Source organism: Engystomops pustulosus, chromosome 11 (genome assembly GCF_040894005.1).
Source record: "Engystomops pustulosus chromosome 11, aEngPut4.maternal, whole genome shotgun sequence".
NCBI lineage: Eukaryota > Metazoa > Chordata > Amphibia > Anura > Leptodactylidae > Engystomops > Engystomops pustulosus.
In genome coordinates, this window is record NC_092421.1 from 71425874 (window position 1) to 71447019 (window position 21146).

Consider the following 21146-nt stretch of genomic DNA (forward strand, 5'->3'; position numbering starts at 1 on the left):
TGGCTCCAAATGGTTTTATTAATGGGCATCATGACTGTATGTACATACATCTTGTATTATATTCCAGAGCTGCACTCACTATTCTGCTGCTGGTGCAGTCACTGTGGACATACACTCACCGGCCACTTTATTAGGTACACCATGCTAGTAACGGGTTGGACCCCCTTTTGCCTTCAGAACTGCCTCAATTCTTCATGGCATAGATTCAACAAGGTGCAGGAAGCTCCTCAGAGATTTTGGTCCATATTGACATGATGGCATCACACAGTTGCCGCAGATTTGTCGGCTGCACATCCATGATGCGAATCTCCCGTTCCACCACATCCCAAAGATGCTCTATTGGATTGAGATCTGGTGACTGTGGAGGCCATTTGTGTCCAGTGACCTCATTGTCATGTTCAAGAAACCAGTCTGAGATGATTCCAGCTTTATGACATGGCGCATTATCCTGCTGAAAGTAGCCATCAGATGTTACAGGGTACATTGTGCTCATAAAGGGATGGACATGGTCAGCAACAATACTCAGGTAGGAAAATATTCCCCACACCATGACACCACCACCACCAGCCTGAGCCGCTGATACAAGGCAGGATGGATCCATGCTTTCATGTTGTTGACGCCAAATTCTGACCCTACCATCCGAATGTCGCAGCAGAAATCGAGACTCATCAGACCAGGCAACGTTTTTCCAATCTTCTACTGTCCAATTTCGATGAGCTTGTGCAAATTGTAGCCTCAGTTTCCTGTTCTTAGCTGAAAGGAGTGGCACCCGGTGTGGTCTTCTGCTGCTGTAGCCCATCTGCCTCAAAGTTCGACGTACTGTGCGTTCAGAGATGCTCTTCTGCCTACCTTGGTGGTAACGGGTGGCGATTTGAGTCACTGTTGCCTTTCTATCAGCTCGAACCAGTCTGCCCATTCTCCTCTGACCTCTGGCATCAACAAGGCATTTCCGCCCACAGAACTGCCGCTCACTGGATGTTTTTTCTTTTTCGGACCATTCTCTGTAAACCCTAGAGATGGTTGTGCGTGAAAATCCCAGTAGATCAGCAGTTTCTGAAATACTCAGACCGGCCCTTCTGGCACCAACAACCATGCCACGTTCAAAGGCCTCAAATCACCTTTCTTCCCCATACTGATGCTCGGGAGAACTGCAGGAGATTGTCTTGACCATGTCTACATGCCTAAATGCACTGAGTTGCCGCCATGTGATTGGCTGATTAGAAATTAAGTGTTAACGAGCAGTTGGACCGGTGTACCTAATAAAGTGGCCGGTGAGTGTATATACTACAGAGCTGCACTCACTGTCCTGCTGCTGGTGCAGTCACTGTGTACATGCATGACATTACTTATCCTGTACTGATCCTGAGTTACATCCTGTATTATACTCCAGAGCTGCACTCACTATTCTGCTGGTGCAGTCACTGTGTACATACATGACATTACTTATCCTGTATTATACTCCAGAGCTGCACTCACTATTCTACTGGTGCAGTCCCTGTGTACATACATGACATTACTTATCCTGTACTGATCCTGAGTTACATCCTGTATTATACCCCAGAGCTGCACTCACTATTCTACTGGTGCAGTCCCTGTGTACATACATGACATTACTTATCCTGTACTGATCCTGAGTTACATCCTGTATTATACCCCAGAGCTGCACTCACTATTCTGCTGCTGGTGCAGTCACTGTGTACATACATGACATTACTTATCCTGTACTGATCCTGAGTTACATCCTGTATTATACCCCAGAGCTGCACTCACTATTCTGCTGCTGGTGCAGTCACTGTGTACATACATGACATTACTTATCCTGTACTGATCCTGAGTTACATCCTGTATTATACCCCAGAGCTGCACTCACTATTCTGCTGCTGGTGCAGTCACTGTGTACATACATGACATTACTTATCCTGTACTGATCCTAAGTTACATCCTGTATTATACTCCAGAGCTGCACTCACTATTCTGCTGCTGGTGCAGTCACTGTGTACATACATGACATTACTTATCATGTACTGATCCCCAGTTACATCCTGTATTATACCCCAGAGCTGCACTCACTATTCTGCTGGTAATGTACATTACTATACAGATTGCTCTTCTCCTTGCATCCTCCATCTCATCTGCACACAGAATATCCCCTGCAGACCTGGCTCTAGTATTACTGAGTGGTCAGACTCCCAGCAATCACTCTGTTCCTTCCTGCACTGAAGGACAAATTGATGCACTGCTGCCCCCTGCTGGTCAGAAAATTATAGCATCCCTGGCAGTTCAGGTAATATTACCATTCATGTAATGGCCTGTAATGCCCAATCAGAGCTCAGCTTTCATGCTCTCTGCTCTGACAAAATGAAAGATGTGCTTTGACTATGGGTAATATTTTCTTTAATGTTATTTCATGAATTACCCTTATATGTGAAAAGCAGAAAATGTTACTTCAGAAACGATACCAGACATCCACCGCTCAACTATCTATATATTGTTATCCTGGGACTAAATATAACCTCTACACTGTTACTAAATAAAACCCACCATTCACAGAGCAATCTTACCAAAATAATACCGCCACACCGTGACTACTATCGTAATACTGAAACCTATGCAGTCCCGTATTACCAGGACAAAATATTACCTCCGTACAGGATATAGCAAGTAGCACCTGCATCCGGGTGATGGAGGGGCCTTGCTGGGTCCATGCTGCGCACTTGGAAGCAGGAAAAAGATTTCCAAATTTCAACGCTAATAACCTTTTCCATTTACCTTACAAGTTGCAAAATGGTAAAAAAAAAAGTGACTTTTTTGGTAGGCATTTTCTGTTACAGGGTTAACCACCAGGAATAACGGCTTTCAAATTTTGATAGAAGTAGAATTTTGGGACGCAGCGATACCCAACATCTTTATAAGTTTATGGTTTTTCTTTAGATTGCATAATATACTAACTTTTACGTTTAAAAAAAGGAGAATTATTCTCACCGTTAATTCGGTTTCCATTAGTCCACCATGACGGCCCCAACTGGAGGATGACCCTTGACCTCTGTAGGGACAGGAAGCAGAGAGGTTAAATACCCCACCCCGGCATCCGTACACCAGTGGCTTCCAAATAACTACACCGGCCTTGGATGCAACCCATTTATTGTATGTTATCAATGCACACAGAACAAATAGGCAATTTCAACTTTTTTCAAATTACAGGGTGGGAAATATATATGGGCCGTCATGGTGGACTAATGGAAACCGAATTAACGGTGAGAATAATTCTCCTTTTCCATAGCGTCCCCCATGACGGCCCCAACTGGAGATGTACCAGATAAATAATTAGGGTGGGACAACAGCTTGTAAGACCTTCCTTCCGAAGGACTGGTCTCTAGCACTTTGAACATCTAGCCTATAGTGTTTGGCAAAAGTTAGGTGAGTAGACCAGGTAGCTGCTCTACATATGTCCTCTAACGAGGCGCCCCGTTTTTCCGCCCAGGAGGCTGCCACTCCTCGGGTCGAGTGGGCCCTAACAGTCCCTGAAATGTCCAGGTTGTTGGCATCATAAGCTTCTTTGATGACTGTTCTTATCCACCTGGCGATGGATGCCTTTGAAGCTTTTCTGCCCTTGCACTTTCCTCTAAATTGTAGGAGAATGTTGTTGTCTTTTCTCCAGGATTTGGTAACTTCAAGATAATGTAGCAGGTATCTTCTGACATCTAGCGTATGCCACTCCTGTTCTTTGGGATGTTTTGGATTCTGACAGAAGGAAGGCAGAATAATCTCTTGGTTACGATGAAAAGATGAAGCTACTTTGGGAGTAAAGGCTTTATCTAACATTAGTACAATCTTATCTTCACATATTTTAAGATAAGGTTCTTTAATAGACAAACTCTGGATCTCACCCAAACGCCTAGCTGTTGTTATGGCTATGAGAAAGGTGAGTTTTAGCGTTAATTCTCTAAGCTTGACCGACTCCAGAGGTTCAAACGGTATTTTTGTGAGATAATCCAGTACTAATGAAAGATCCCAGTTGGGGATATTCTGTTTTATTTGAGGTCTTAGTCTAGCCGTAGCTTTGACAAACCTTTGGATCCATCTATTTTCGGCTAATGGGGTGTCGAAAAAGGCACTGAGGGCTGAAATCTGGACTTTTAAGGAATTCGTCTTAAGGCCCTTGTCAAACCCTGCTTGCAGGAAGTCGAGCACCTGTGAGACATTAGGGGACATTTGGTTAGGAGGAGTCCTGCCACAAAAAGACACAAATCTTCCCCATATCCTGGCATAGATTTTGTGGGTAACTGGTTTGCGGCTCGCTTTGAGTGTGGAAATTACCTTGTTTGATAGTCCCCTGGATATCAGCAATCGCCTTTCAGGATCCAAGCCGAGAGCCGGAGAGCCTGTGGATCTGGATGGTAAACTGGACCCTGGAACAGAAGGTTGTTTAGAGGTTCCAGCATGACAGGTCCTTCCAATGCCATCTTTCCTAGCCATGGAAACCAGTTCCTCTTTGGCCACCAGGGAACAATGAGTATAACCTTTGCTTGGTCCTCTCTGATCTTCTGAATCACTCTCGCTATGAGAGGTATAGGAGGAAATGCGTACATTAGAGGTCCGCTCCAGGACTGGCTGAAGGCATCCCTTTGGCAAACCGGAGTATTTGGATCCAGAGAGAAGAAATGAGGAACTTTTGTATTTTTGCTGGTGGCAAAAAGATCTGTCACTGGTTGTCCCCATTTTTGTATGAGACTTGAAAAGATGTTCTCGTTTAGACACCACTCGTTGTGGTCTATCGTCTGACGACTGAGATAGTCCGCTACTTGATTCAATTCTCCTTTTAGATGGGTGGCTGAAAGAGAGCGGATGTTGGTTTCTGCCCAGATGAATATCTTGTCTGAAAGACTGAGAAGATCGGGGTTCCTGGTACCCCCTGATGACGGAGATAAGCCACCGTGGTGGTGTTGTCTGAATAAATTTTTACATGTTTTCCCCTCAGGCTTTGAGCACTTGCTCTTAAAGTCTCTAGTACAGCTCTCAGTTCTCGGAAGTTCGAGGAACGGGATCTGGTCGAGGACGGCCAAAGACCTTGAACGGGAAGGCCTGCTATGTCCGCTCCCCATCCTGACTGACTTGCGTCCGTCCGGATATTTATCACTGGCCAGGGATGCCATGATATCCCTCTTCCCAGGTTGGAAGTATCTATCCACCACTCCAGGGATTGCTTGACAGCTTCTGGAATCTGGACCTTTTGATTTAGATGTTGGGGATCTTTGTCCCAGGAGGCCAATATCCAACTTTGAAGGACTCTGGTGTGACTCTGGCTCCACTGTACACTCTGTATGGAAGATGTCATAAGGCCCAGTATCCTCATGGCTTCCCTTATCGTGCAATGACTTCTTTTTTGAAACAATATGACATGTTGCATTAGTCTTGTTGCTTTCTCTGGCGGTAAGAAGGACATCTGCTGGATCGAATCTAATAACGTTCCTAGAAACACAACCTCTGTACTTGGGTTTAGTTTGGACTTTTCCAGGTTTATTATCCATCCTAACTGATGTAGGATCCTCATTGTGAAATCTCGGTGGTGTATAAGCTCTTGTTTCGAACTGGCCACCAGTAACAGATCGTCCAGGTAGGGGATGACTAGAATCCCTTTCCGCCTCAAGAAAGCTATCACCTCGATCATGATCTTTGTGAATGTCCTGGGGGCCGAAGAAATCCCAAAAGGCAGCGCCTTGTACTGATAGTGGGCCTCTTCTCCCCAAGGTGATCGTACTGCGAATCTGAGGAATTTTTGAGATTTTTGATGTATTGGCACATGGTAATATGCGTCCTTCAGATCTATCGTACACATAGACGCTCCTGGTTGGATCAGAACTGCTGCCGAGCTCACTGTTTCCATCTTGAACTTTCGATATCGTATGTACCTGTTCAGATTCTTCAGGTTGCATATCATCCTGAAAGAGCCATTCGGTTTTTTTATCAAGAAGAGGGGAGAGTAGTGTCCTTCTTTTAACTGTGTCTGAGGTACCGGGATGATGACATCCAACTGAATGAGTTTTTGTATCTCTGACCACAGCGAGTTTGAGAGGTTTCCTGAGGGCTGCTCTGTCAAAACAAATTTTCTGGGGGAAGAGAGGTTAGTTCTAGATGGTAACCTTCCCGAAGAATACTTAGTATCCAGGGATTTGATGTTATCTGAGTCCACTGGAAGTGGAACTTCAATAGTCTTCCCCCCACCCTGGCGTCATTGTTTTCTAAACGCTGGGGCCGAGTTGCTGGCACTGAGAAGGAAGCCCCTTCCTCTCCCTCCTTTAGGGTAGCTCCACCTGCCCTGTTTGCCTTTCCCTCTAAAGGGCTGTTTTCTGTCCTTAGAGTCTCGAAAGGGCTGCTTTCTTTGGTTACTTCTGGATTCCGGAAACCCTTTCTTTCTGTCTGCCGCTTTTTCCAACAGCGTGTCAAGTTCGGAACCGAATAGGTATTCCCCTTCAAATGGAATACCACATAATTTTGACTTCGATCTGAAATCACCAGTCCACTGGCGAAGCCAAAGTGATCTTCTAACTGAATTTGATAGTGCCCCTTCCTTGGCACTTATTCTAACTCCTTCCGCTGAGGCATCTGCGATGAAGGCGGTGGCTGCTCTCAACGTTGAAAATGTACTCAATAGCATCTCCCTAGGAGTACCATCTCTAACATGACCCTCCAGTTCGGTAATCCAATGAAAGAGAGTCCGTGCCATGGATGTTGTGGCAATATTTGATTTTAGATTTAACATGGCACACTCCCATGTCTTCTTTAGAAGGCTGTCCGCCTTTCTATCCAGGGGATCTCTTAACTGGATTGCATCCTCAAACGGGAGGTCCGTCTTCTTGGTCATTTTTGTGACCTGGATGTCTACTTTAGGGGTAGCGTTCCAAATTTTGGCTTCTGTTTCATCAAAGGACAGACGACTTTTAAATTCTCTAGATATGGAGATTTTGTTCTCCGGTTCTCTCCATTCTTCTAGTATTAGTTCCTTAAGAGTGTCATTTATGGGAAACACTCGCCTCTTCTTAACTTTAAGAAGTCCGAATAATTCATCCTGAATAGATTTGGTCTCTTCTATTTCCTCAATTTTGAGGGTATCCCTCATAGCTTTTAGTAAGGGTTCCAGATCTTCGGATGCTAACAAATATCTCGACTCCATCTTACTGGCTGAATTTGAGGGACCTGGCTCCATATCCGTAGACTCCTTGGTCCCTTCTGAGTCTGATGTATAATCCGACATGGATTCTATAACTCTTTGTTTTTTATGTGGAGGCTCCTGAGGTATGAAAGCTGTTATGGATGATGCTATAGATGTTTTAACTTCTTCTCTGATAAAGCTACGCATTTCATCCACAAATGAGGTTCCCTCTTCTCTGAGTAGATTATCTACGCAGGTTTTACAGACCGGCTTTTTATAGTCCGTAGGGAGTTTCTCTAAGCACATATTACACTTTTTGGAAGTGGTTTTCTTTGTGCCGGACTGATCTTTAGCTCTCCCTTTATCCTTCTCCTTTTCCCTGGGCTCCTGCCAAGGAGAAGGAGAGGTAATTAGTCCGTAACCGACACCTCATGTGAAAATATAGGGACATGTGGGTGACCCACCACCCTATCCCCGGTTGACCCTACTTACAGGGTTCAAGGATATGAGGTGCAGACTTGAAGCCTCCATGCCATGTGTCTCCATATTCCCAATTGTGGGACCACTGATATCAGCAAGCCTAAACATTTATAGAAATGTGAGATAGACTGTGACATTTAATCAAGTGGAATATAACAAGGGAGTACCTGAGGTATCTTGAGGGTTACACAGCACAAGCCCCTAAGAAAGATATACACATGTCTATATAGACCTGAATTGTATATAACACATATGACACATATGAGGCAACCATACAGCATGTTAACCGACCTTGTTGGCTGGAAAATGCTCAGAATAGCGTCCGATTCTAGCGACTACTCTCGTCAGGACCAGAGTGCGACTATTAGACCTCAGATCAACGTGAATACCTGCTTTTTCAAGCTTACCGCTCCACGCTCCTGCTTCCGGGTCGCGCCATCGTGACGTCACATCCGGTCCCGTCATTTCCGGCGGAAGTCGTCACCAGAGTCGGACGGCGGCCGGCCCACGTGACCTCCGCGATGGACACGCTCCGGGTGTCCTTAGCTGCGCAGAGCCGCGGGCAGAGCCGGAGAAGAAGGCATCTCTGTCTTGTGGCAGAGGAAAGGACCGAAGTCCGATCGAGGCCGAGACTGCCTTAGGGTAAGGGACGATTCCCTGCGCCACACTGGTCCCCCCTCACCGTCCCAACTACTGGGGATGAGGAGAGACTTCTCTCTACTCCCTGCCCTGTGTAGGGACAGGAAGCCACTGGTGTACGGATGCCGGGGTGGGGTATTTAACCTCTCTGCTTCCTGTCCCTACAGAGGTCAAGGGTCATCCTCCAGTTGGGGCCGTCATGGGGGACGCTATGGAAAAAAATTATAATTTTTTTTAGACCCCCCCCCCCCCTTAAGGTACTTTAACCCTAGGGCAGTGACGGCGAACCTTTTAGAAGCCGAGTGCCCAAACTGCAACCCAAACCCCCCCTTATTTATTGTGAGGTGCCAACCAAAAATTAAATCGGTAACTTATTGCTCCCTGTTCTTCAACAAGGTTCGATCATATTGGCCTCCTGAGGACAAGATGGGAAATGTGCATCATTTTAGCTTCTTTCCAGTGTCCCTCTGCACACAGAGAATTGTGGGGCCAGCAGAAGGTCGTTCAAAGATAATTCGGCCCCGTCTACTCATTCTCCCTCTTCCTACAGTCCCAAGCAGCGAAGTAAGTATCCCACAGAAGTGCCCACAGAAAGAGCTCTGAGTGACACCTCTGGCACCCGTGCCATAGGTTCGCCACCACTGCCCTAGGGGGTCTGATCTACAACTGAATGTGGCATTTTTACACATGATCTTGTGCAATGTGCCACATTGTAACAGATCTTCAGAAATGACAATGCCTGGAGTCTCACATAAACTCCAAGCGGTCACAGCAATGGGTCTTTGCTCTCCAATGCCATGATAATGAGCGGTCTGCATAAAAAGGGATCAGCTGGTTAACCCCCTCCATAACTTCTTGCTACAAACCAACGTGCGGGGCCCCTGTAACGACAATGGCTCGTGCGGCGGCCCAGTTAATTTAGATGAGCAGCACAATCTTGGAGTAAAATTTCTGCAGCAAAATCTGTCTGGTGTGAACAGACCATTCCTAGAGTAAAAATGTTAAATTCAGGTTTTTTATCGGAAACATTTACAGCAACTACAAATAAATGGTTTAATATTCGACAAAGAAAATATAAACACAACAAACAGGTAGAAGCAGCAGCAGCATCTTGTGTCTTCACACTACGCCCCAGACTTCTTCAAAGGCTGTGCAGACCTTGGCGCAGGTCAGGGCTGCCGACAGTGGATACTGACTGATGGATACACAGCGCTCTGTATAATCTACATTGACCTGCAAGGAGAAAAATATCTGGCATAAGCAACAACTCAATGCAGAGAGCACAGAGCACAGCAGTGTGAGGACACACTCCCAGTGCACTTGGAGAAGCTACATTCCTGGAATATAAATGCATATATCACAGTCCTGCTGCTTCTAACAACACACACAAAGGTCTGATTACACATCTCTCCAGGCACAATACATAACACTGTCAATACAGAGATCACAGCAGTGTGAGGACTCTACAGAGAAGCTACAATCCTGGAATATAAATGGATTTACTTGAACCTTTAAAAATAATTTGACACTTCTCTGATGCACTTTGTGTTTCATTTCTTACCTATTTCTAAAATCTCTGCATGCTGTAAGTGAATCGCATTTCAAGGCTGAGGCCGCATTCACACATTGCATTTTGGTTGCGTTTACAATGAGTTTAGAAACGCATTACAACAGCTGAGGAGAGGCAATTTGTGCATTTACATTACTGTTAACATTTGAATATATATAATGCATGTGTTAACACATGGTCTTTGTTAACGCAGTGTTAACATAATATGTAAACATTGTGTAAACGCAAATTTTAACAGAACTGTAATCAGGCAGATCCAAAACGCAATGGGGCAGATTTATCAAGGTTTCTGAAAGTCAGAATATTTCTAGTTGCCCATGGCAACCAATCACAGCTCCCCTTTAAAATATTCATGAGCACTGGTAAAATGAAAGCTGAGCTGTGATTGGTTGCTATGGGCAACTGGAAATATTCTGACTTTCAGACACTTGAGAAATCTACCCCAATGTGTGTATGCGGCCTGAAAATCTGCAATGAATCCACACTCCTCACAGCTGAGGGTTTGTTACAATTACATTCAGGCTGGGCAGTGCTCTGCTACAGCTAACCAGTCAGTGAACTCCCTATATAACAGCCGTTGTTCAGGTGATGACAGATCGGGATGTAGGATTCCAGGATTCCTGCTGTTCTTTTAGGTTTCTTCGTCAATTCCTATTGAACTAAATAGGAAGCTCAGGTTTGGGTCCAGTTGAACACATTTGAGCAGAAAACTAGGAGGGATCAAAACATGGTATTTGGATCCCACAGCTGTAGGGTGCATGACACATGACCAGTGCAGGGGGTGACCTACTGACAAGCAAGCAGAGATCTTGCTGTAAATATTTAATCATATCTAAAACACTTCCCGATTTACTCACCGAGCCATGTGCAAACGCTCCGATTACAATCATCATCGGTTTGTCGGACGGGACAAGGTCTCGCACACAAGGAACGCTCTCGCCCTGGAAGGAGGTGGCGACCCTCATACAGCCTGCAGGGAGGTGATCTGTGATGGGATTCTTTATAACCTAGAGACAAGAGAAAAATGACAGGCTAAGCTGCCGGATCAGGAATAACCACATCCCCAAAGAATCCAGCCAGAGAATGGCTCCCCATCTGGTGAAACTAAGGTAGTGCCCAATGATCCAGAGTACAGGCAGTCCCCGGGTTACGTACAGGATCGGTTCTGTAGGTTTGTTCTTAAGTTGAGTTTGTATGTAAGTCGGAACTGTATATTTTATAATTTTAGCTCCAGACAAATTTTTTTGATCCCTGTGACAATTGGATTTTAAAAATGTTGGGTTGTAATAAGAACCAGGATTAACAATAAAGCTTCATTGCAGACGCCTGTGATAACTGTTACAGCTGATTATTATGAACTAAAGCTAAAGTACAAGAAATTACCAACATCCAGAGGTCCGTTTGTAACTAGGGGTCGTCTGTAAGTCAGGTGTTCTTAAGTAGGGGACTGTCTATTTAAAGGAACACTCCAGCCAAAGGGAATTCACTGACTAATACACAGTGCAGGGCCTAAGGGGAGGAGCAGGACTCATTTTCATTGTATTGCTAGAACCCAGAGTCCTGCTCCTCCCTGCAGAAGGTATATTCCAAAGAGTCAGCTGTGACTGGGGAGTTCCTTTAATTTTAGGAGAAATATAGACTTTTTGAGGTGCTCTCACCTTTAGGAGTTTCAGGGGTCCATCTGCAGCTCTTACACTCAGCTTATGCAGAAGTTGCACTGGAAAAGACAGGAATAGAGGTCAATAATTCTGTAGATGTCAACCAGACATTAAGCAGGTTGATCACACTAATTAGGGTTCAGAGAATTACTCAAATGAAATCCGATTCGCATCTACGGTAAAATGTAAATTACCTTTATAGAGTCATGGGGGCGGGTACTAGTGGATAAAGTCACGCCTGTTATACACAGAGCCTCGCTGCTTCCCTCTCATGTGTTAGGACTTTACATTCTTCTGACATTGGTACTACTAAATATTGCATTGCATAATTCATACTCCACTGCACCATGTCCCCATTTTTATTCTATTAAAGGAAGTGGTAGGTGTAATATGGGAATACCAAGCACAAGCTCAGGGTGAGCTGGTGCCGGAGCTTATTTTTTTTAGTGTCCTAAACTGCTGCATCGCGATTTAAAACACTTTTTAATCTTTATAGCCGAAGCTGCTTAGAAGTGAAGGAGGGTCGCACGCTTGGTGCGCCGTAGCAGCTTCGGCCATAAAGATTGAAAAGTGTTTTAAACCGCGATGCAGCAGTTTAGGACACTAAAAAAAAAATAAGCTCCGGCACCAGGTCACCCTGTGCTGGTGCTCGGTATTTCCATCTTACACCTACCATATCAAGTGGTAGGTTTCCTTTAATATTGTAAATGCACTGGACTGTGGTGAGGTCACACTGCGCTGGAGCATAAATTACACACTGCAGTATTTAGTAGGTCAGACACATCGGTGTCACAGGAGCCAAGGCCATCCGAATAATAATAATAATAGGGTCTTCCACAACTTACCCATCAGCCCACAAAATCGTGGGAAGGTTCGGGGGATGCGGGTCTGTGGGTTCACCTCAATGAGCACGTTCCTCTGTGTGTGGATGTAGACCTGTAACAAGCCGGCCCGGTTCAGAGGACTGTCCAGTAACATCAGCAGGCTCTAAAGAGACCAATACACAGACATCAGTGCTATACTATGTACAAGGTAGAAGCTATACCCCCAAAGATGGGGGTTAAGGGGCGACTAATGGGAACCAGGAGCAGATTTTCTTCCAAGTTCTAGATGGGAACCTGCCTGGAAGGATCAGCTATGGGTATGGGCACCTCTAGTACATGTTATACGGATGCGGGCGAGTATCCTGCTAAAGAAATCAGCATAGATAACCTCCTTTCACTTTCTCATTTATCAGCCAGGGTGGAGGCAAGCTTCTCAAATAAAGGGAATGTTAACCTAGCCATAAAAAACTATGTATATGTAGTCGCATCAACATGAATGTCGCATCAGACGCAATATTCACGCTCACGTACCTGATGAGTGATGTCCGGCCGCATCTCCCCTGGGTCTCTCTTATTCTTTATCAGGATGTTTTTATGTTGGTCACAATTTAATAATTCATATGATTTTCCAACCTGGAATGAGAAACAGAGTTATAATACCAGAGGAGCAGCAAAAGATCTGATAAGATCCATCAAATGGATCATCTTGAAATCAAGACTACAACTCCCAGCATGCTCTACAGCTCCAGGAGAGGAAACAGGGAAGGAGCACAATCACCTGAAGGTTTTTGATCACCCCTGTTACCTGTTGTATATTTTTGGCACCTTCCACCAGTCCTTGATGGAACATGAAATATAGGATTCACCTAAACCCACCCAATAATAAAAATGGAACGTTCCGCGCTGAGGAAAGATCACGTTACAAGGCGCAATGGACCAAACCATTTAGATGTTTAGTAGGGGGAAGCATTGCAGGTTCTGTGTAGAGTGGAAGATGTCAGCCCCTGCTCTCGCCCCGGACATTCTGATGCTTCTAGTCCCCCACACAAGTCTCCATTACCCGCACGGTCTCCAGGCTAGCCCCCTCCAGTAACACGATCAGCCTCTTGTCCTTCCGCCGCTTTACTTTGGGAGCATCTTCATCTGTGTGCTTCACACTCGTGGGTCCACCGCGCGCCGCCATGTTTGATTTTCGGTTACGGATGGCAAGAGAGTGACTTCCGGTCCCGCCGCCATGTTGGGGTTGGCCCGTGGGTCACGTGACGCGGGTTCAGCGGAACCATAACGCTGGAGGAGAAGAGGCTGCCCGGAGCTGACAGGTGGGGGAACACTTCCGGTGTCCTTCTACTGCCGGGGCTGACATCCAGGAGGGGACACGTGAGAGCAGCGGCAGAGAGGTGAGGACACCGGGGGGCTGTGTGTATGTGTCATGTGTGCGAGCGGTGACGGCTGTCACACGACCACATCGCATGTCACTTATCGGGCGATTTTTATCGCATGTGACTGAATTCTTACTTCCCATAATACCACTCGTCCTTTTAACTCAGTCTGTGGGTACAAAGCATCCAGCAATGGTCATGTGACAAAATAGCGTAAAAGTAAGCTTTAAGCTGTGCGCGTTATTTACCGTCATGTGACCGGTGTCCGTTTTTTTAAAATATAGGATTGTCTCTTTCATAGTCTTATAGTAATTGCATCCGAAAAATGGTTGTGACAGGTCACGTGATGCATTGCAGTCATCATGGAGCCCTAGGACTGCGCCATTGCCCCTAATTAGGGGGGCTCAGAGCACAGCGGGGGCTGTCACTGCATAGTCTCCCCATAACGTGACTTTATTTTTCATCTGATTTATTTAATTTTAATTTTTTTTTTTGCAGTTACGATTTCATTTGGGTTGGTTCGTGGGGGGGGGGGGGGTTCATACGTGTGATTTGGGTCAATTTGAGACATGATAAAGCTTAATCTGCCAGGTATGGATTGGAGAAAAGGGGGAAGGCAAGGATAGGGCTAGACGGAGTTTGGAGGTCAAGGATAGTGATGGGTGAGTGAGGGGTTAGAGGTCGGCTGAGCGGGGTCATAGGAGGACTGAGTAAGAGGTCAGGTTTACAATCAGAATTAGTTTGTTTCATTCATACAGGACTGGGGGGGGTTGTAAAACCAAGAAAATCCTCAAGGTTAACATCTATTGGGGGGTCAGTAGGAACAGTAGGGGTTAGATATAGATGGGGGTTAATGGAGGTCATGATTAGGGTCAGAAGGTGGAAGCCCTAAAGATAGAGGTTACAGATGATTGAGGCTGTAGATATCATGGATGTGAAGGATCTGATGCAACCTGCTGTAATCCTCCCATCATCAGGCCTAGCCTCAAGTATGGAAAATCCCTTCAAATAATGAAAATGTCTAAGAGATCTCTGCTTGTTGTCAGTGAGTGGTAACTTCCTTCAGTCCTGATTACAGGTGCAGAGTATAGAAGAGATACTCCTAGGGGCAGATGTATCATAGTTTTTCGGCTGCCACTTTTTCAGGTTTCCTGAAGTCGACTACTTAATCCCTGCAATGTATAAGGTTTCCCCTTTGTGATAGTTTGTGATGAGTTGCCCGTTTAGTCTCACTTTTGGGACTTTTTGTGGTGTGCAACTTTATAGTCCAAAATAGTAGCTCCCAAAGGAAGGTCTGGGTCTAGCGTGCTCTTTTTTTGGGACTTATTAGGCGCAAGAATGGGACAATTTCAGAGACAAAATATTTCACAAGTTCACCAAACATCTGGGCTACAAAGATATATCGGGCCATTGCATTACATCCTGGAGGCAGCTAACGCTGGTACAACGGTTGATTCTGCACCTAAAAAGTTTCAAACAGCGAAACAACAAAAAAAGAAAGCAATAGGGATGATGCATGTCCCCCCACTGACTGCAATCAGAGATCTGGAAATGGGTGCGGGACTCGCTCCACATCTGACTGTGAGACTGATTCTCTTCTCCTCTGCAGATCATGGCTCAGAACCTGAAGGACTTTGCTGGTCGTCTTCCTGCCGGACCCCGTGGTCTGGGGACGGGTCTGAAGCTGCTGCTTGGGGCCGGCGCTGTGGGTTATGCTGTCAAGGAATCTGTCTTTACAGGTAACTGCCCCCTCTTCCCCCACATCCCCCGCCCCGGAATTGGTGCCCTCTCTCACCCCTGTCTCTGCCCACAGTGGAGGGAGGTCACAGAGCCATCTTCTTCAACCGCATCGGGGGCGTGCAGAAGGACACCATCCTCGCAGAAGGCCTTCACTTCAGGTATATGATTCTATATGTACTTGTTACCCAGCTTTCCCAGAGTCAGAGGTGGAAGTACTGATATGGGGCGTGTGAATGGTCACCCAGCTTTCCAAATTCTGTTGTTGTGTTTTCAGATGTAAGAGGGATGGGTTTGGTTGTTATTTGAAATCTATCATTTTGCATATACAGGGATCTCTCTTTCATGCTGAAGGTTTGGTACAGTGTTTCAGTGCAGGTAACACCTATGCTTCGGGATCCAGGCACTCAGAGGATACAATAGTAACAGATCCATGGCTTGTAATATGCTCTCTGCCCAGGTTTCCATACACACAATGCTTTCTAGGCTCCATGCAGAAACATTTTACCTGCACTGATACATTGTAACAAATGTTAAAAACACCAGAGTCTGCACATTCATTTTAGGTCTGTACCAAGGCCTGGGGCCTAGGATGTTGCTAACGGTTTCCTACATGTTCTGTGTCAATCTATAATGTGTCTTGTATTTTTCAGGGTTCCCTGGTTCCAGTATCCAATTATCTATGATATAAGAGCAAAACCCCGAAAAATCTCCTCCCCCACTGGGTCCAAAGGTAAGAACATAGAGCAAAAGCGTTATGTCATCCACATTGCTGAATTAAGTCAGATGTGTGTGGATGTAAATCTCCCAACTGCTTTTTCAGTGTCTACACAGTAATATCGTAGAATAGTGAGTGCAGCTCTGGGGTATAATACAGGATGTAACTCAGGATCAGTACAGGATAAGTAATGTCATGTATGTACACAGTGACTGCACCAGCAGCAGAATAGTGAGTGCAGCTCTGGAGTATAATACAGGATGTAACTCAGGATCAGTACAGGATAAGTAATGTCATGTATGTACACAGTGACTGCACCAGCAGCAGAATAGTGAGCACAGCTCTGGGGTATAATACAGGATGTAACTCAGGATCAGTACAGGATAAGTAATGTCATGTATGTACAGAGTGACTGCACCAGCAGCAGAATAGTGAGTGCAGCTCTGGAGTATAATACAGGATGTAACTCAGGATCAGTACAGGATAAGTAATGTCATGTATGTACACAGTGACTGTACCAGCAGCAGAATAGTGAGTGCAGCTCTGGGGTATAATACAGCATGTAACTCGGGATCAGTACAGGATAAGTAATGGCATGTATGTACACATGATATGAATAGTGAGTGCAGCTCTGGAGTATATATGTCTGTACATGGTTGGCTTCCAGCATGTTGTGTGCTGGCTATGTATGTGGTATTGTACTTGTCTGTGTTTCGGGTTATATAATGCTTCTGTTCTCTTCTCTCTTAGATCTGCAGATGGTGAACATCACCCTGCGTGTCCTCTCTCGCCCTCTGGCCTCTGAGCTCCCCCAGTTGTACCAGCGGCTGGGCCTGGATTATGATGAGAGAGTCCTGCCCTCTATTGTTAATGAAGTCCTGAAGAGCGTTGTGGCCAAATTCAATGCCTCCCAGCTCATCACTCAGAGAGCCCAGGTGAGGAGGGTGGTCGGGGGCAGGTTACAGAGGGTACAGAATGACTGCTTTTCTTTGTTTCATTGCAGCCAATTTGTAACATCAACATTTTTTTTATTTATTTTTTGCTCATTAATGTACACTCTGCCCGCAGAAAAATACTGAATTGTAGATATTTTTGATAATTTTAAAAAACTGAAATATCACATGGTGATGAGTATTCGGCCCCTTTTCTCAGTGTTGGGTAGAAGCAGCTTTGGAGCTGGTGCAGCCAGGAGTCTTTTTTTTATCTTAACAATTGGCTGCAGTGAAACAACCAATTTAAAGGGGTCTGAATACTTTCCGTACCCCCTGTAATCTGTGTACCTCACCTTGGACCCATGTCTATAAGCAAGGCAGACCCCAGGGGGAAATATTTCAATGCTGCACACATCACTCTCTCCTTTGTGCATGACATGATCTTGTCTTCCTGCTCCCTCATATACTAAGCTCTTCTCTTGCTCTCCTGTCTCTCTCAGGTGTCTCTCCTGATCCGCCGGGAGCTGACGGAACGAGCAAAGGATTTCTCTTTGATCTTGGATGATGTGGCCATCACAGAACTGAGCTTCAGCAGAGAATACACAGCAGCTGTTGAGTCCAAGCAAGTGGGTAAGTGATCGCCACACCTTCTCCTCCACTATCTTCAATATGTATAGACCGCAGCCACCACTAGGGGGAGCTCCCTGCGTACGTAGAAATACAACTGCCGTATGGCTTCATCTTCATTGTGCTCCCCCTAGTGGTGGCCACCAGCAGTTATAATTTTCTGGCCATTTCTATCTTTTGTAGGGGCTTTGGAGCCCTGTATAAGAATAAAGCTCTGACCCCTGTAAAGTTAAACAAAATCCACACCCCGATGACCTGTCTGCCTGTTACTGAGGGTTTTGGGTGTCTCTACAGCTCAACAGGAGGCGCAGCGAGCTCAGTTTTTGGTGGAGAAGGCCAAGCAGGACCAGAAACAGAAGATTGTCCAGGCCGAGGGAGAAGCCACCGCTGCAAAGATGATATCCTTATAATCCGGGTGTAATCTGGCACCTCCTCCAGTAGAGCGCGGCTGATGGGGGAGGGGCATGGGTGGGCTCCTAACAATGGCCGCCGTATTCTTCTTTGCCTTCCCTTTTCCTTGACTGCCTGGTACATCGGTGATGCTCTCGGTAAGAACCCCGGCTACTTGAAACTGAGGCGGATCCGGGCGGCTCAGAGCATAGCAAAGACGGTGAGTAGAGGGTCTACGGGTACAATGTATAAAGTGTATAATCTCTGCAGTTCTGGGCTGAATTTGTAGGGACTAGCAGGGGCTGCTGGAGGTTTGTGGGATCTACTTCAGTTTAGGAGGGATAACCAGGTGCTGCTGATCATTGCTCCACCACTAGGGGCGCTGTAATGTGAGAACACACGGGTGACATTTTCTATGTCTTTCAGATCGCTGCATCTCAGAACCGTGTATATCTGAACGCTGACAACCTGGTCCTTAACCTTCAGGACGAGACCTTCACCAGGTGAGGATGAGTGTGACCCCCGCCCCCAATATGACTGAGAAGTGGGGCCTGCACACGGAGACCATGTTACATGCAGTCTACATCTAGATTATGTGTATGATACACAAATGTCTTCTTTCTTGCACTGACCTGTGTTTTTTTTTTTTGTTTTGTTTTTTTCTCCTCTCCTCATAACTTTTCTCACCCGGGACGTTGTGAATCCTGCAGAGGGAGGTAAGTCTCTGCTACATAGATGGTTGGCAGTTATTAGTATAGAATGAATCTATTGTCCCATGTTATCAGCCAGTTCAGTAACATGACCAATAGGAAGGCATCCAGTGTAGTATTTGATAGAAAGGGGACAGCCCAAGCCCACAAGATAGAGGGATAGGCCTTATGCTGATCGGTGGAGGAACATCTCCTGGGAGGGGATTGTACATAGTGTCCTATCTGCAGGCAGCAAGTTACACAGCAGGAGGAGCTGAGCAGATAGGACACTATGTACAATCTGCAGGCAGCATGTTATAGAGCAGGAGGAGCTGAGCAGATTGTATATAGTGTCCTATCTGCAGGCAGCATGTTATAGAGCAGGAGGAGCTGAGCAGATTGTACATAGTGTCCTATCTGCAGGCAGCATGTTATAGAGCAGGAGGAGCTGAGCAGATAGGGCACTATGTACAATCTGCAGGCAGCATGTTATAGAGCAGGAGGAGCTGATGTCAGAGTCTTGTATAGCAGTTGAATAGATGAAAGTAGGTTCAGTATATTCGCTGCTCATATTTTCTCATATTCTCTTTGCAGCGACAGCCTTGTCACACAGAAAGGCAAGAAATGATGATTGATGACCAAACAACTGAAGACCTCACACAGATCTTCATAACCCTTAACCTTTCCCCCCCTTCCCCAGAATGATCCGAGCCCGGCCCACACACTTGCTGTGGAGCTGGACACGCGCCACGGTGACATTAACCCTAGTTGGATAACATTTACTGGACTGTGCCCCCGGGAGGGAGGATGCAGCCGGGTGTAAAAATTTATAAAAAAAAATCCTTCAAATGAAATCGACTTTTGTTTGTTTTTGTTTTTTTTGAGGTTTTGGCTTCAACACCTTTAGGATCTGTGTTTGACTCTTGTGGCTGCCTGAGACAGCGCCACACTAAGGTTGTGTATAGTATTACTGCTCACTGAGAAATGTGAGAGGCTCAGAGGCTGGTATATAGGAGAGATGATCTAACCTGGGCAGGGGAGGTTTTAATGGGTGCTTTGGTCAGGCAGGGGGTCCCTTTGGTAGAGGAGGTTTAGGGTCTCCTAAGCTTGAACAATCCCACGGACTGTACACGTTGCACAATATAAGAGTTCATCGTATAACGCTAGGACTTCCTGTCTGCCGGCTGAACTGTAACATCAGCACAGAAGTGGTTAATACAGTGCTTTCAGCTCAGCCAGCTGATGCAAGGACCCCCGTCCTACGCAAGGTGTGCACGAGCCCTTAGTTAGTACAGAAAAATCTGATTACCGACTGTAGAACATCTTGGACCACAGCATTTTGTAAAGAATTTCTGGTGAGTAGTAAAGGGAATCCTGGCGTCGCTGTGTGCAAGGTCACTTTATTAAATTAGCAGTAATTTCACATCATTTTCTAGCAAAACTGTCCGGGTTCTGTGCTGTGGGGGGCAGGGCAGTGGTAGGTCAAGTACAAACAGGCTGTGGTGCAGAAGTTCTGGTGGGATCCGACCTGTTAGGAAAAAGTGAAGAAGAAAACATTAAACCGTCTTCAAAGTTGCTGTGTCTAATCCTCCCGTGTGTGATACTGTCTGCTCAGATGTATCTAATCCTCCCGTGTGTGATACTGTCTGCTCAGATATTGTATCTCATCCTCCCGTGTGTGATACTGTCTGCTCAGATATTGTATCTCATCCTCCCGTGTGTGATACTGTCTGCTCAGATATTGTGTCTCATCCTCCCGTGTGTGATACTGTCTGCTCAGATATTGTATCTCATCCTCCCGTGTGTGATACTGTCTGCTCAGATATTGTATCTCATCCTCCCGTGTGTGATACTGTCTGCTCAGATATTGTATCTCATCCTCCCGTGTGTGATACTGTGCTCAGATGTATCTAATCCCCCTGTGTGTGATACTGTCTGCTCAGATATTGTATCTCATCCTCCCGTGTGTGACACAGTCCTCACCTGTTTCACTTCTTCTTCACTGAGCTGCGGGATTTCTCTCGTTCTGATGAGACTTTTTTGTTCACTTTTTCCTTTTTATCCTTCTTGGCGTTCAGATTCTCGTAAACCGTTCCTTCGTCTTTATTCCTGTAACATGGCAGCGGGATGGACATGAGATCAGGCGTGTGCGGGGCAGGGACATTACACGTTAGGATGCGGGGGTCTTACTTGGAGGAGCTCCGTGTAACCTTCATCTTGGCCAATGTCAGACCCAAGTTCCCGTATTCCGATTCTGTAGACTTTGTTTTCTATAAGGGAAGGCGACACCTAATCAGTTTCTTGTGAGTCACTTGTTTCTTTAAAACTTCTCCCTGCTCCGTTACTGTAACTC

At 45.8% G+C, this 21146-nt stretch overlaps 3 protein-coding genes across 6 annotated transcripts in view; 1 reads left to right on the top strand and 2 right to left on the bottom strand.

Moving 5' to 3' along the window:
- Positions 1 to 9270: 9270 nt before the first annotated feature.
- Positions 9271 to 13623, bottom strand: EMG1 (EMG1 N1-specific pseudouridine methyltransferase). Its single transcript, XM_072129892.1, has 6 exons — positions 13382 to 13623; positions 12853 to 12954; positions 12343 to 12484; positions 11498 to 11556; positions 10697 to 10846; positions 9271 to 9502 (listed from the first exon to the last, which is right to left on the bottom strand). The coding sequence occupies exons 1-6, from the start codon at positions 13502 to 13504 to the stop codon at positions 9389 to 9391; spliced, it is 690 nt and encodes a 229-aa protein (XP_071985993.1). The 5' UTR covers positions 13505 to 13623; the 3' UTR covers positions 9271 to 9388.
- PHB2 (prohibitin 2) lies at positions 13559 to 19647 on the top strand. Its single transcript, XM_072129891.1, has 9 exons — positions 13559 to 13718; positions 15310 to 15439; positions 15514 to 15598; positions 16091 to 16170; positions 16906 to 17090; positions 17588 to 17717; positions 18009 to 18112; positions 18247 to 18324; positions 18531 to 19647. The coding sequence occupies exons 2-9, from the start codon at positions 15313 to 15315 to the stop codon at positions 18609 to 18611; spliced, it is 870 nt and encodes a 289-aa protein (XP_071985992.1). The 5' UTR covers positions 13559 to 13718; positions 15310 to 15312; the 3' UTR covers positions 18612 to 19647.
- Positions 19648 to 20173: 526 nt separating this feature from the next.
- Positions 20174 to 21146, bottom strand: part of PTPN6 (protein tyrosine phosphatase non-receptor type 6) — a 42782-nt gene continuing 41809 nt past the window's right edge. For all 4 annotated transcript variants that reach the window (XM_072129885.1, XM_072129884.1, XM_072129886.1 and 1 more), the window contains 3 exons: positions 20984 to 21063; positions 20777 to 20902; positions 20174 to 20321 (listed from right to left, as the gene is read on the bottom strand). In XM_072129885.1, coding sequence (XP_071985986.1) covers positions 20782 to 20902; positions 20984 to 21063 — 201 coding nt within the window. In that variant the 3' untranslated portion in view covers positions 20174 to 20321; positions 20777 to 20781. The remainder of the gene's footprint in view (positions 20322 to 20776; positions 20903 to 20983; positions 21064 to 21146) is intronic.

Excerpts from the sequence above, each read along its gene's own strand:
- PHB2 (XM_072129891.1), top strand. The coding sequence starts at position 15,313 with ATGGCTCAGAACCTGAAGGACTTTGCTGGTCGTCTTCCTGCCGGACCC. Across the intron at positions 15,440-15,513 it reads CAAGGAATCTGTCTTTACAG|TGGAGGGAGGTCACAGAGCC; the intron begins GTAACTGCCCCC and ends CTCTGCCCACAG. Across the intron at positions 17,718-18,008 it reads TGTTGAGTCCAAGCAAGTGG|CTCAACAGGAGGCGCAGCGA; the intron begins GTAAGTGATCGC and ends GTGTCTCTACAG.
- EMG1 (XM_072129892.1), bottom strand. The coding sequence starts at position 13,504 with ATGGCGGCGCGCGGTGGACCCACGAGTGTGAAGCACACAGATGAAGAT. Across the intron at positions 12,955-13,381 it reads CTAGCCTGGAGACCGTGCGG|GTTGGAAAATCATATGAATT; the intron begins GTAATGGAGACT and ends TTCTCATTCCAG. Across the intron at positions 11,557-12,342 it reads ACGATTTTGTGGGCTGATGG|TGCAACTTCTGCATAAGCTG; the intron begins GTAAGTTGTGGA and ends TGTCTTTTCCAG.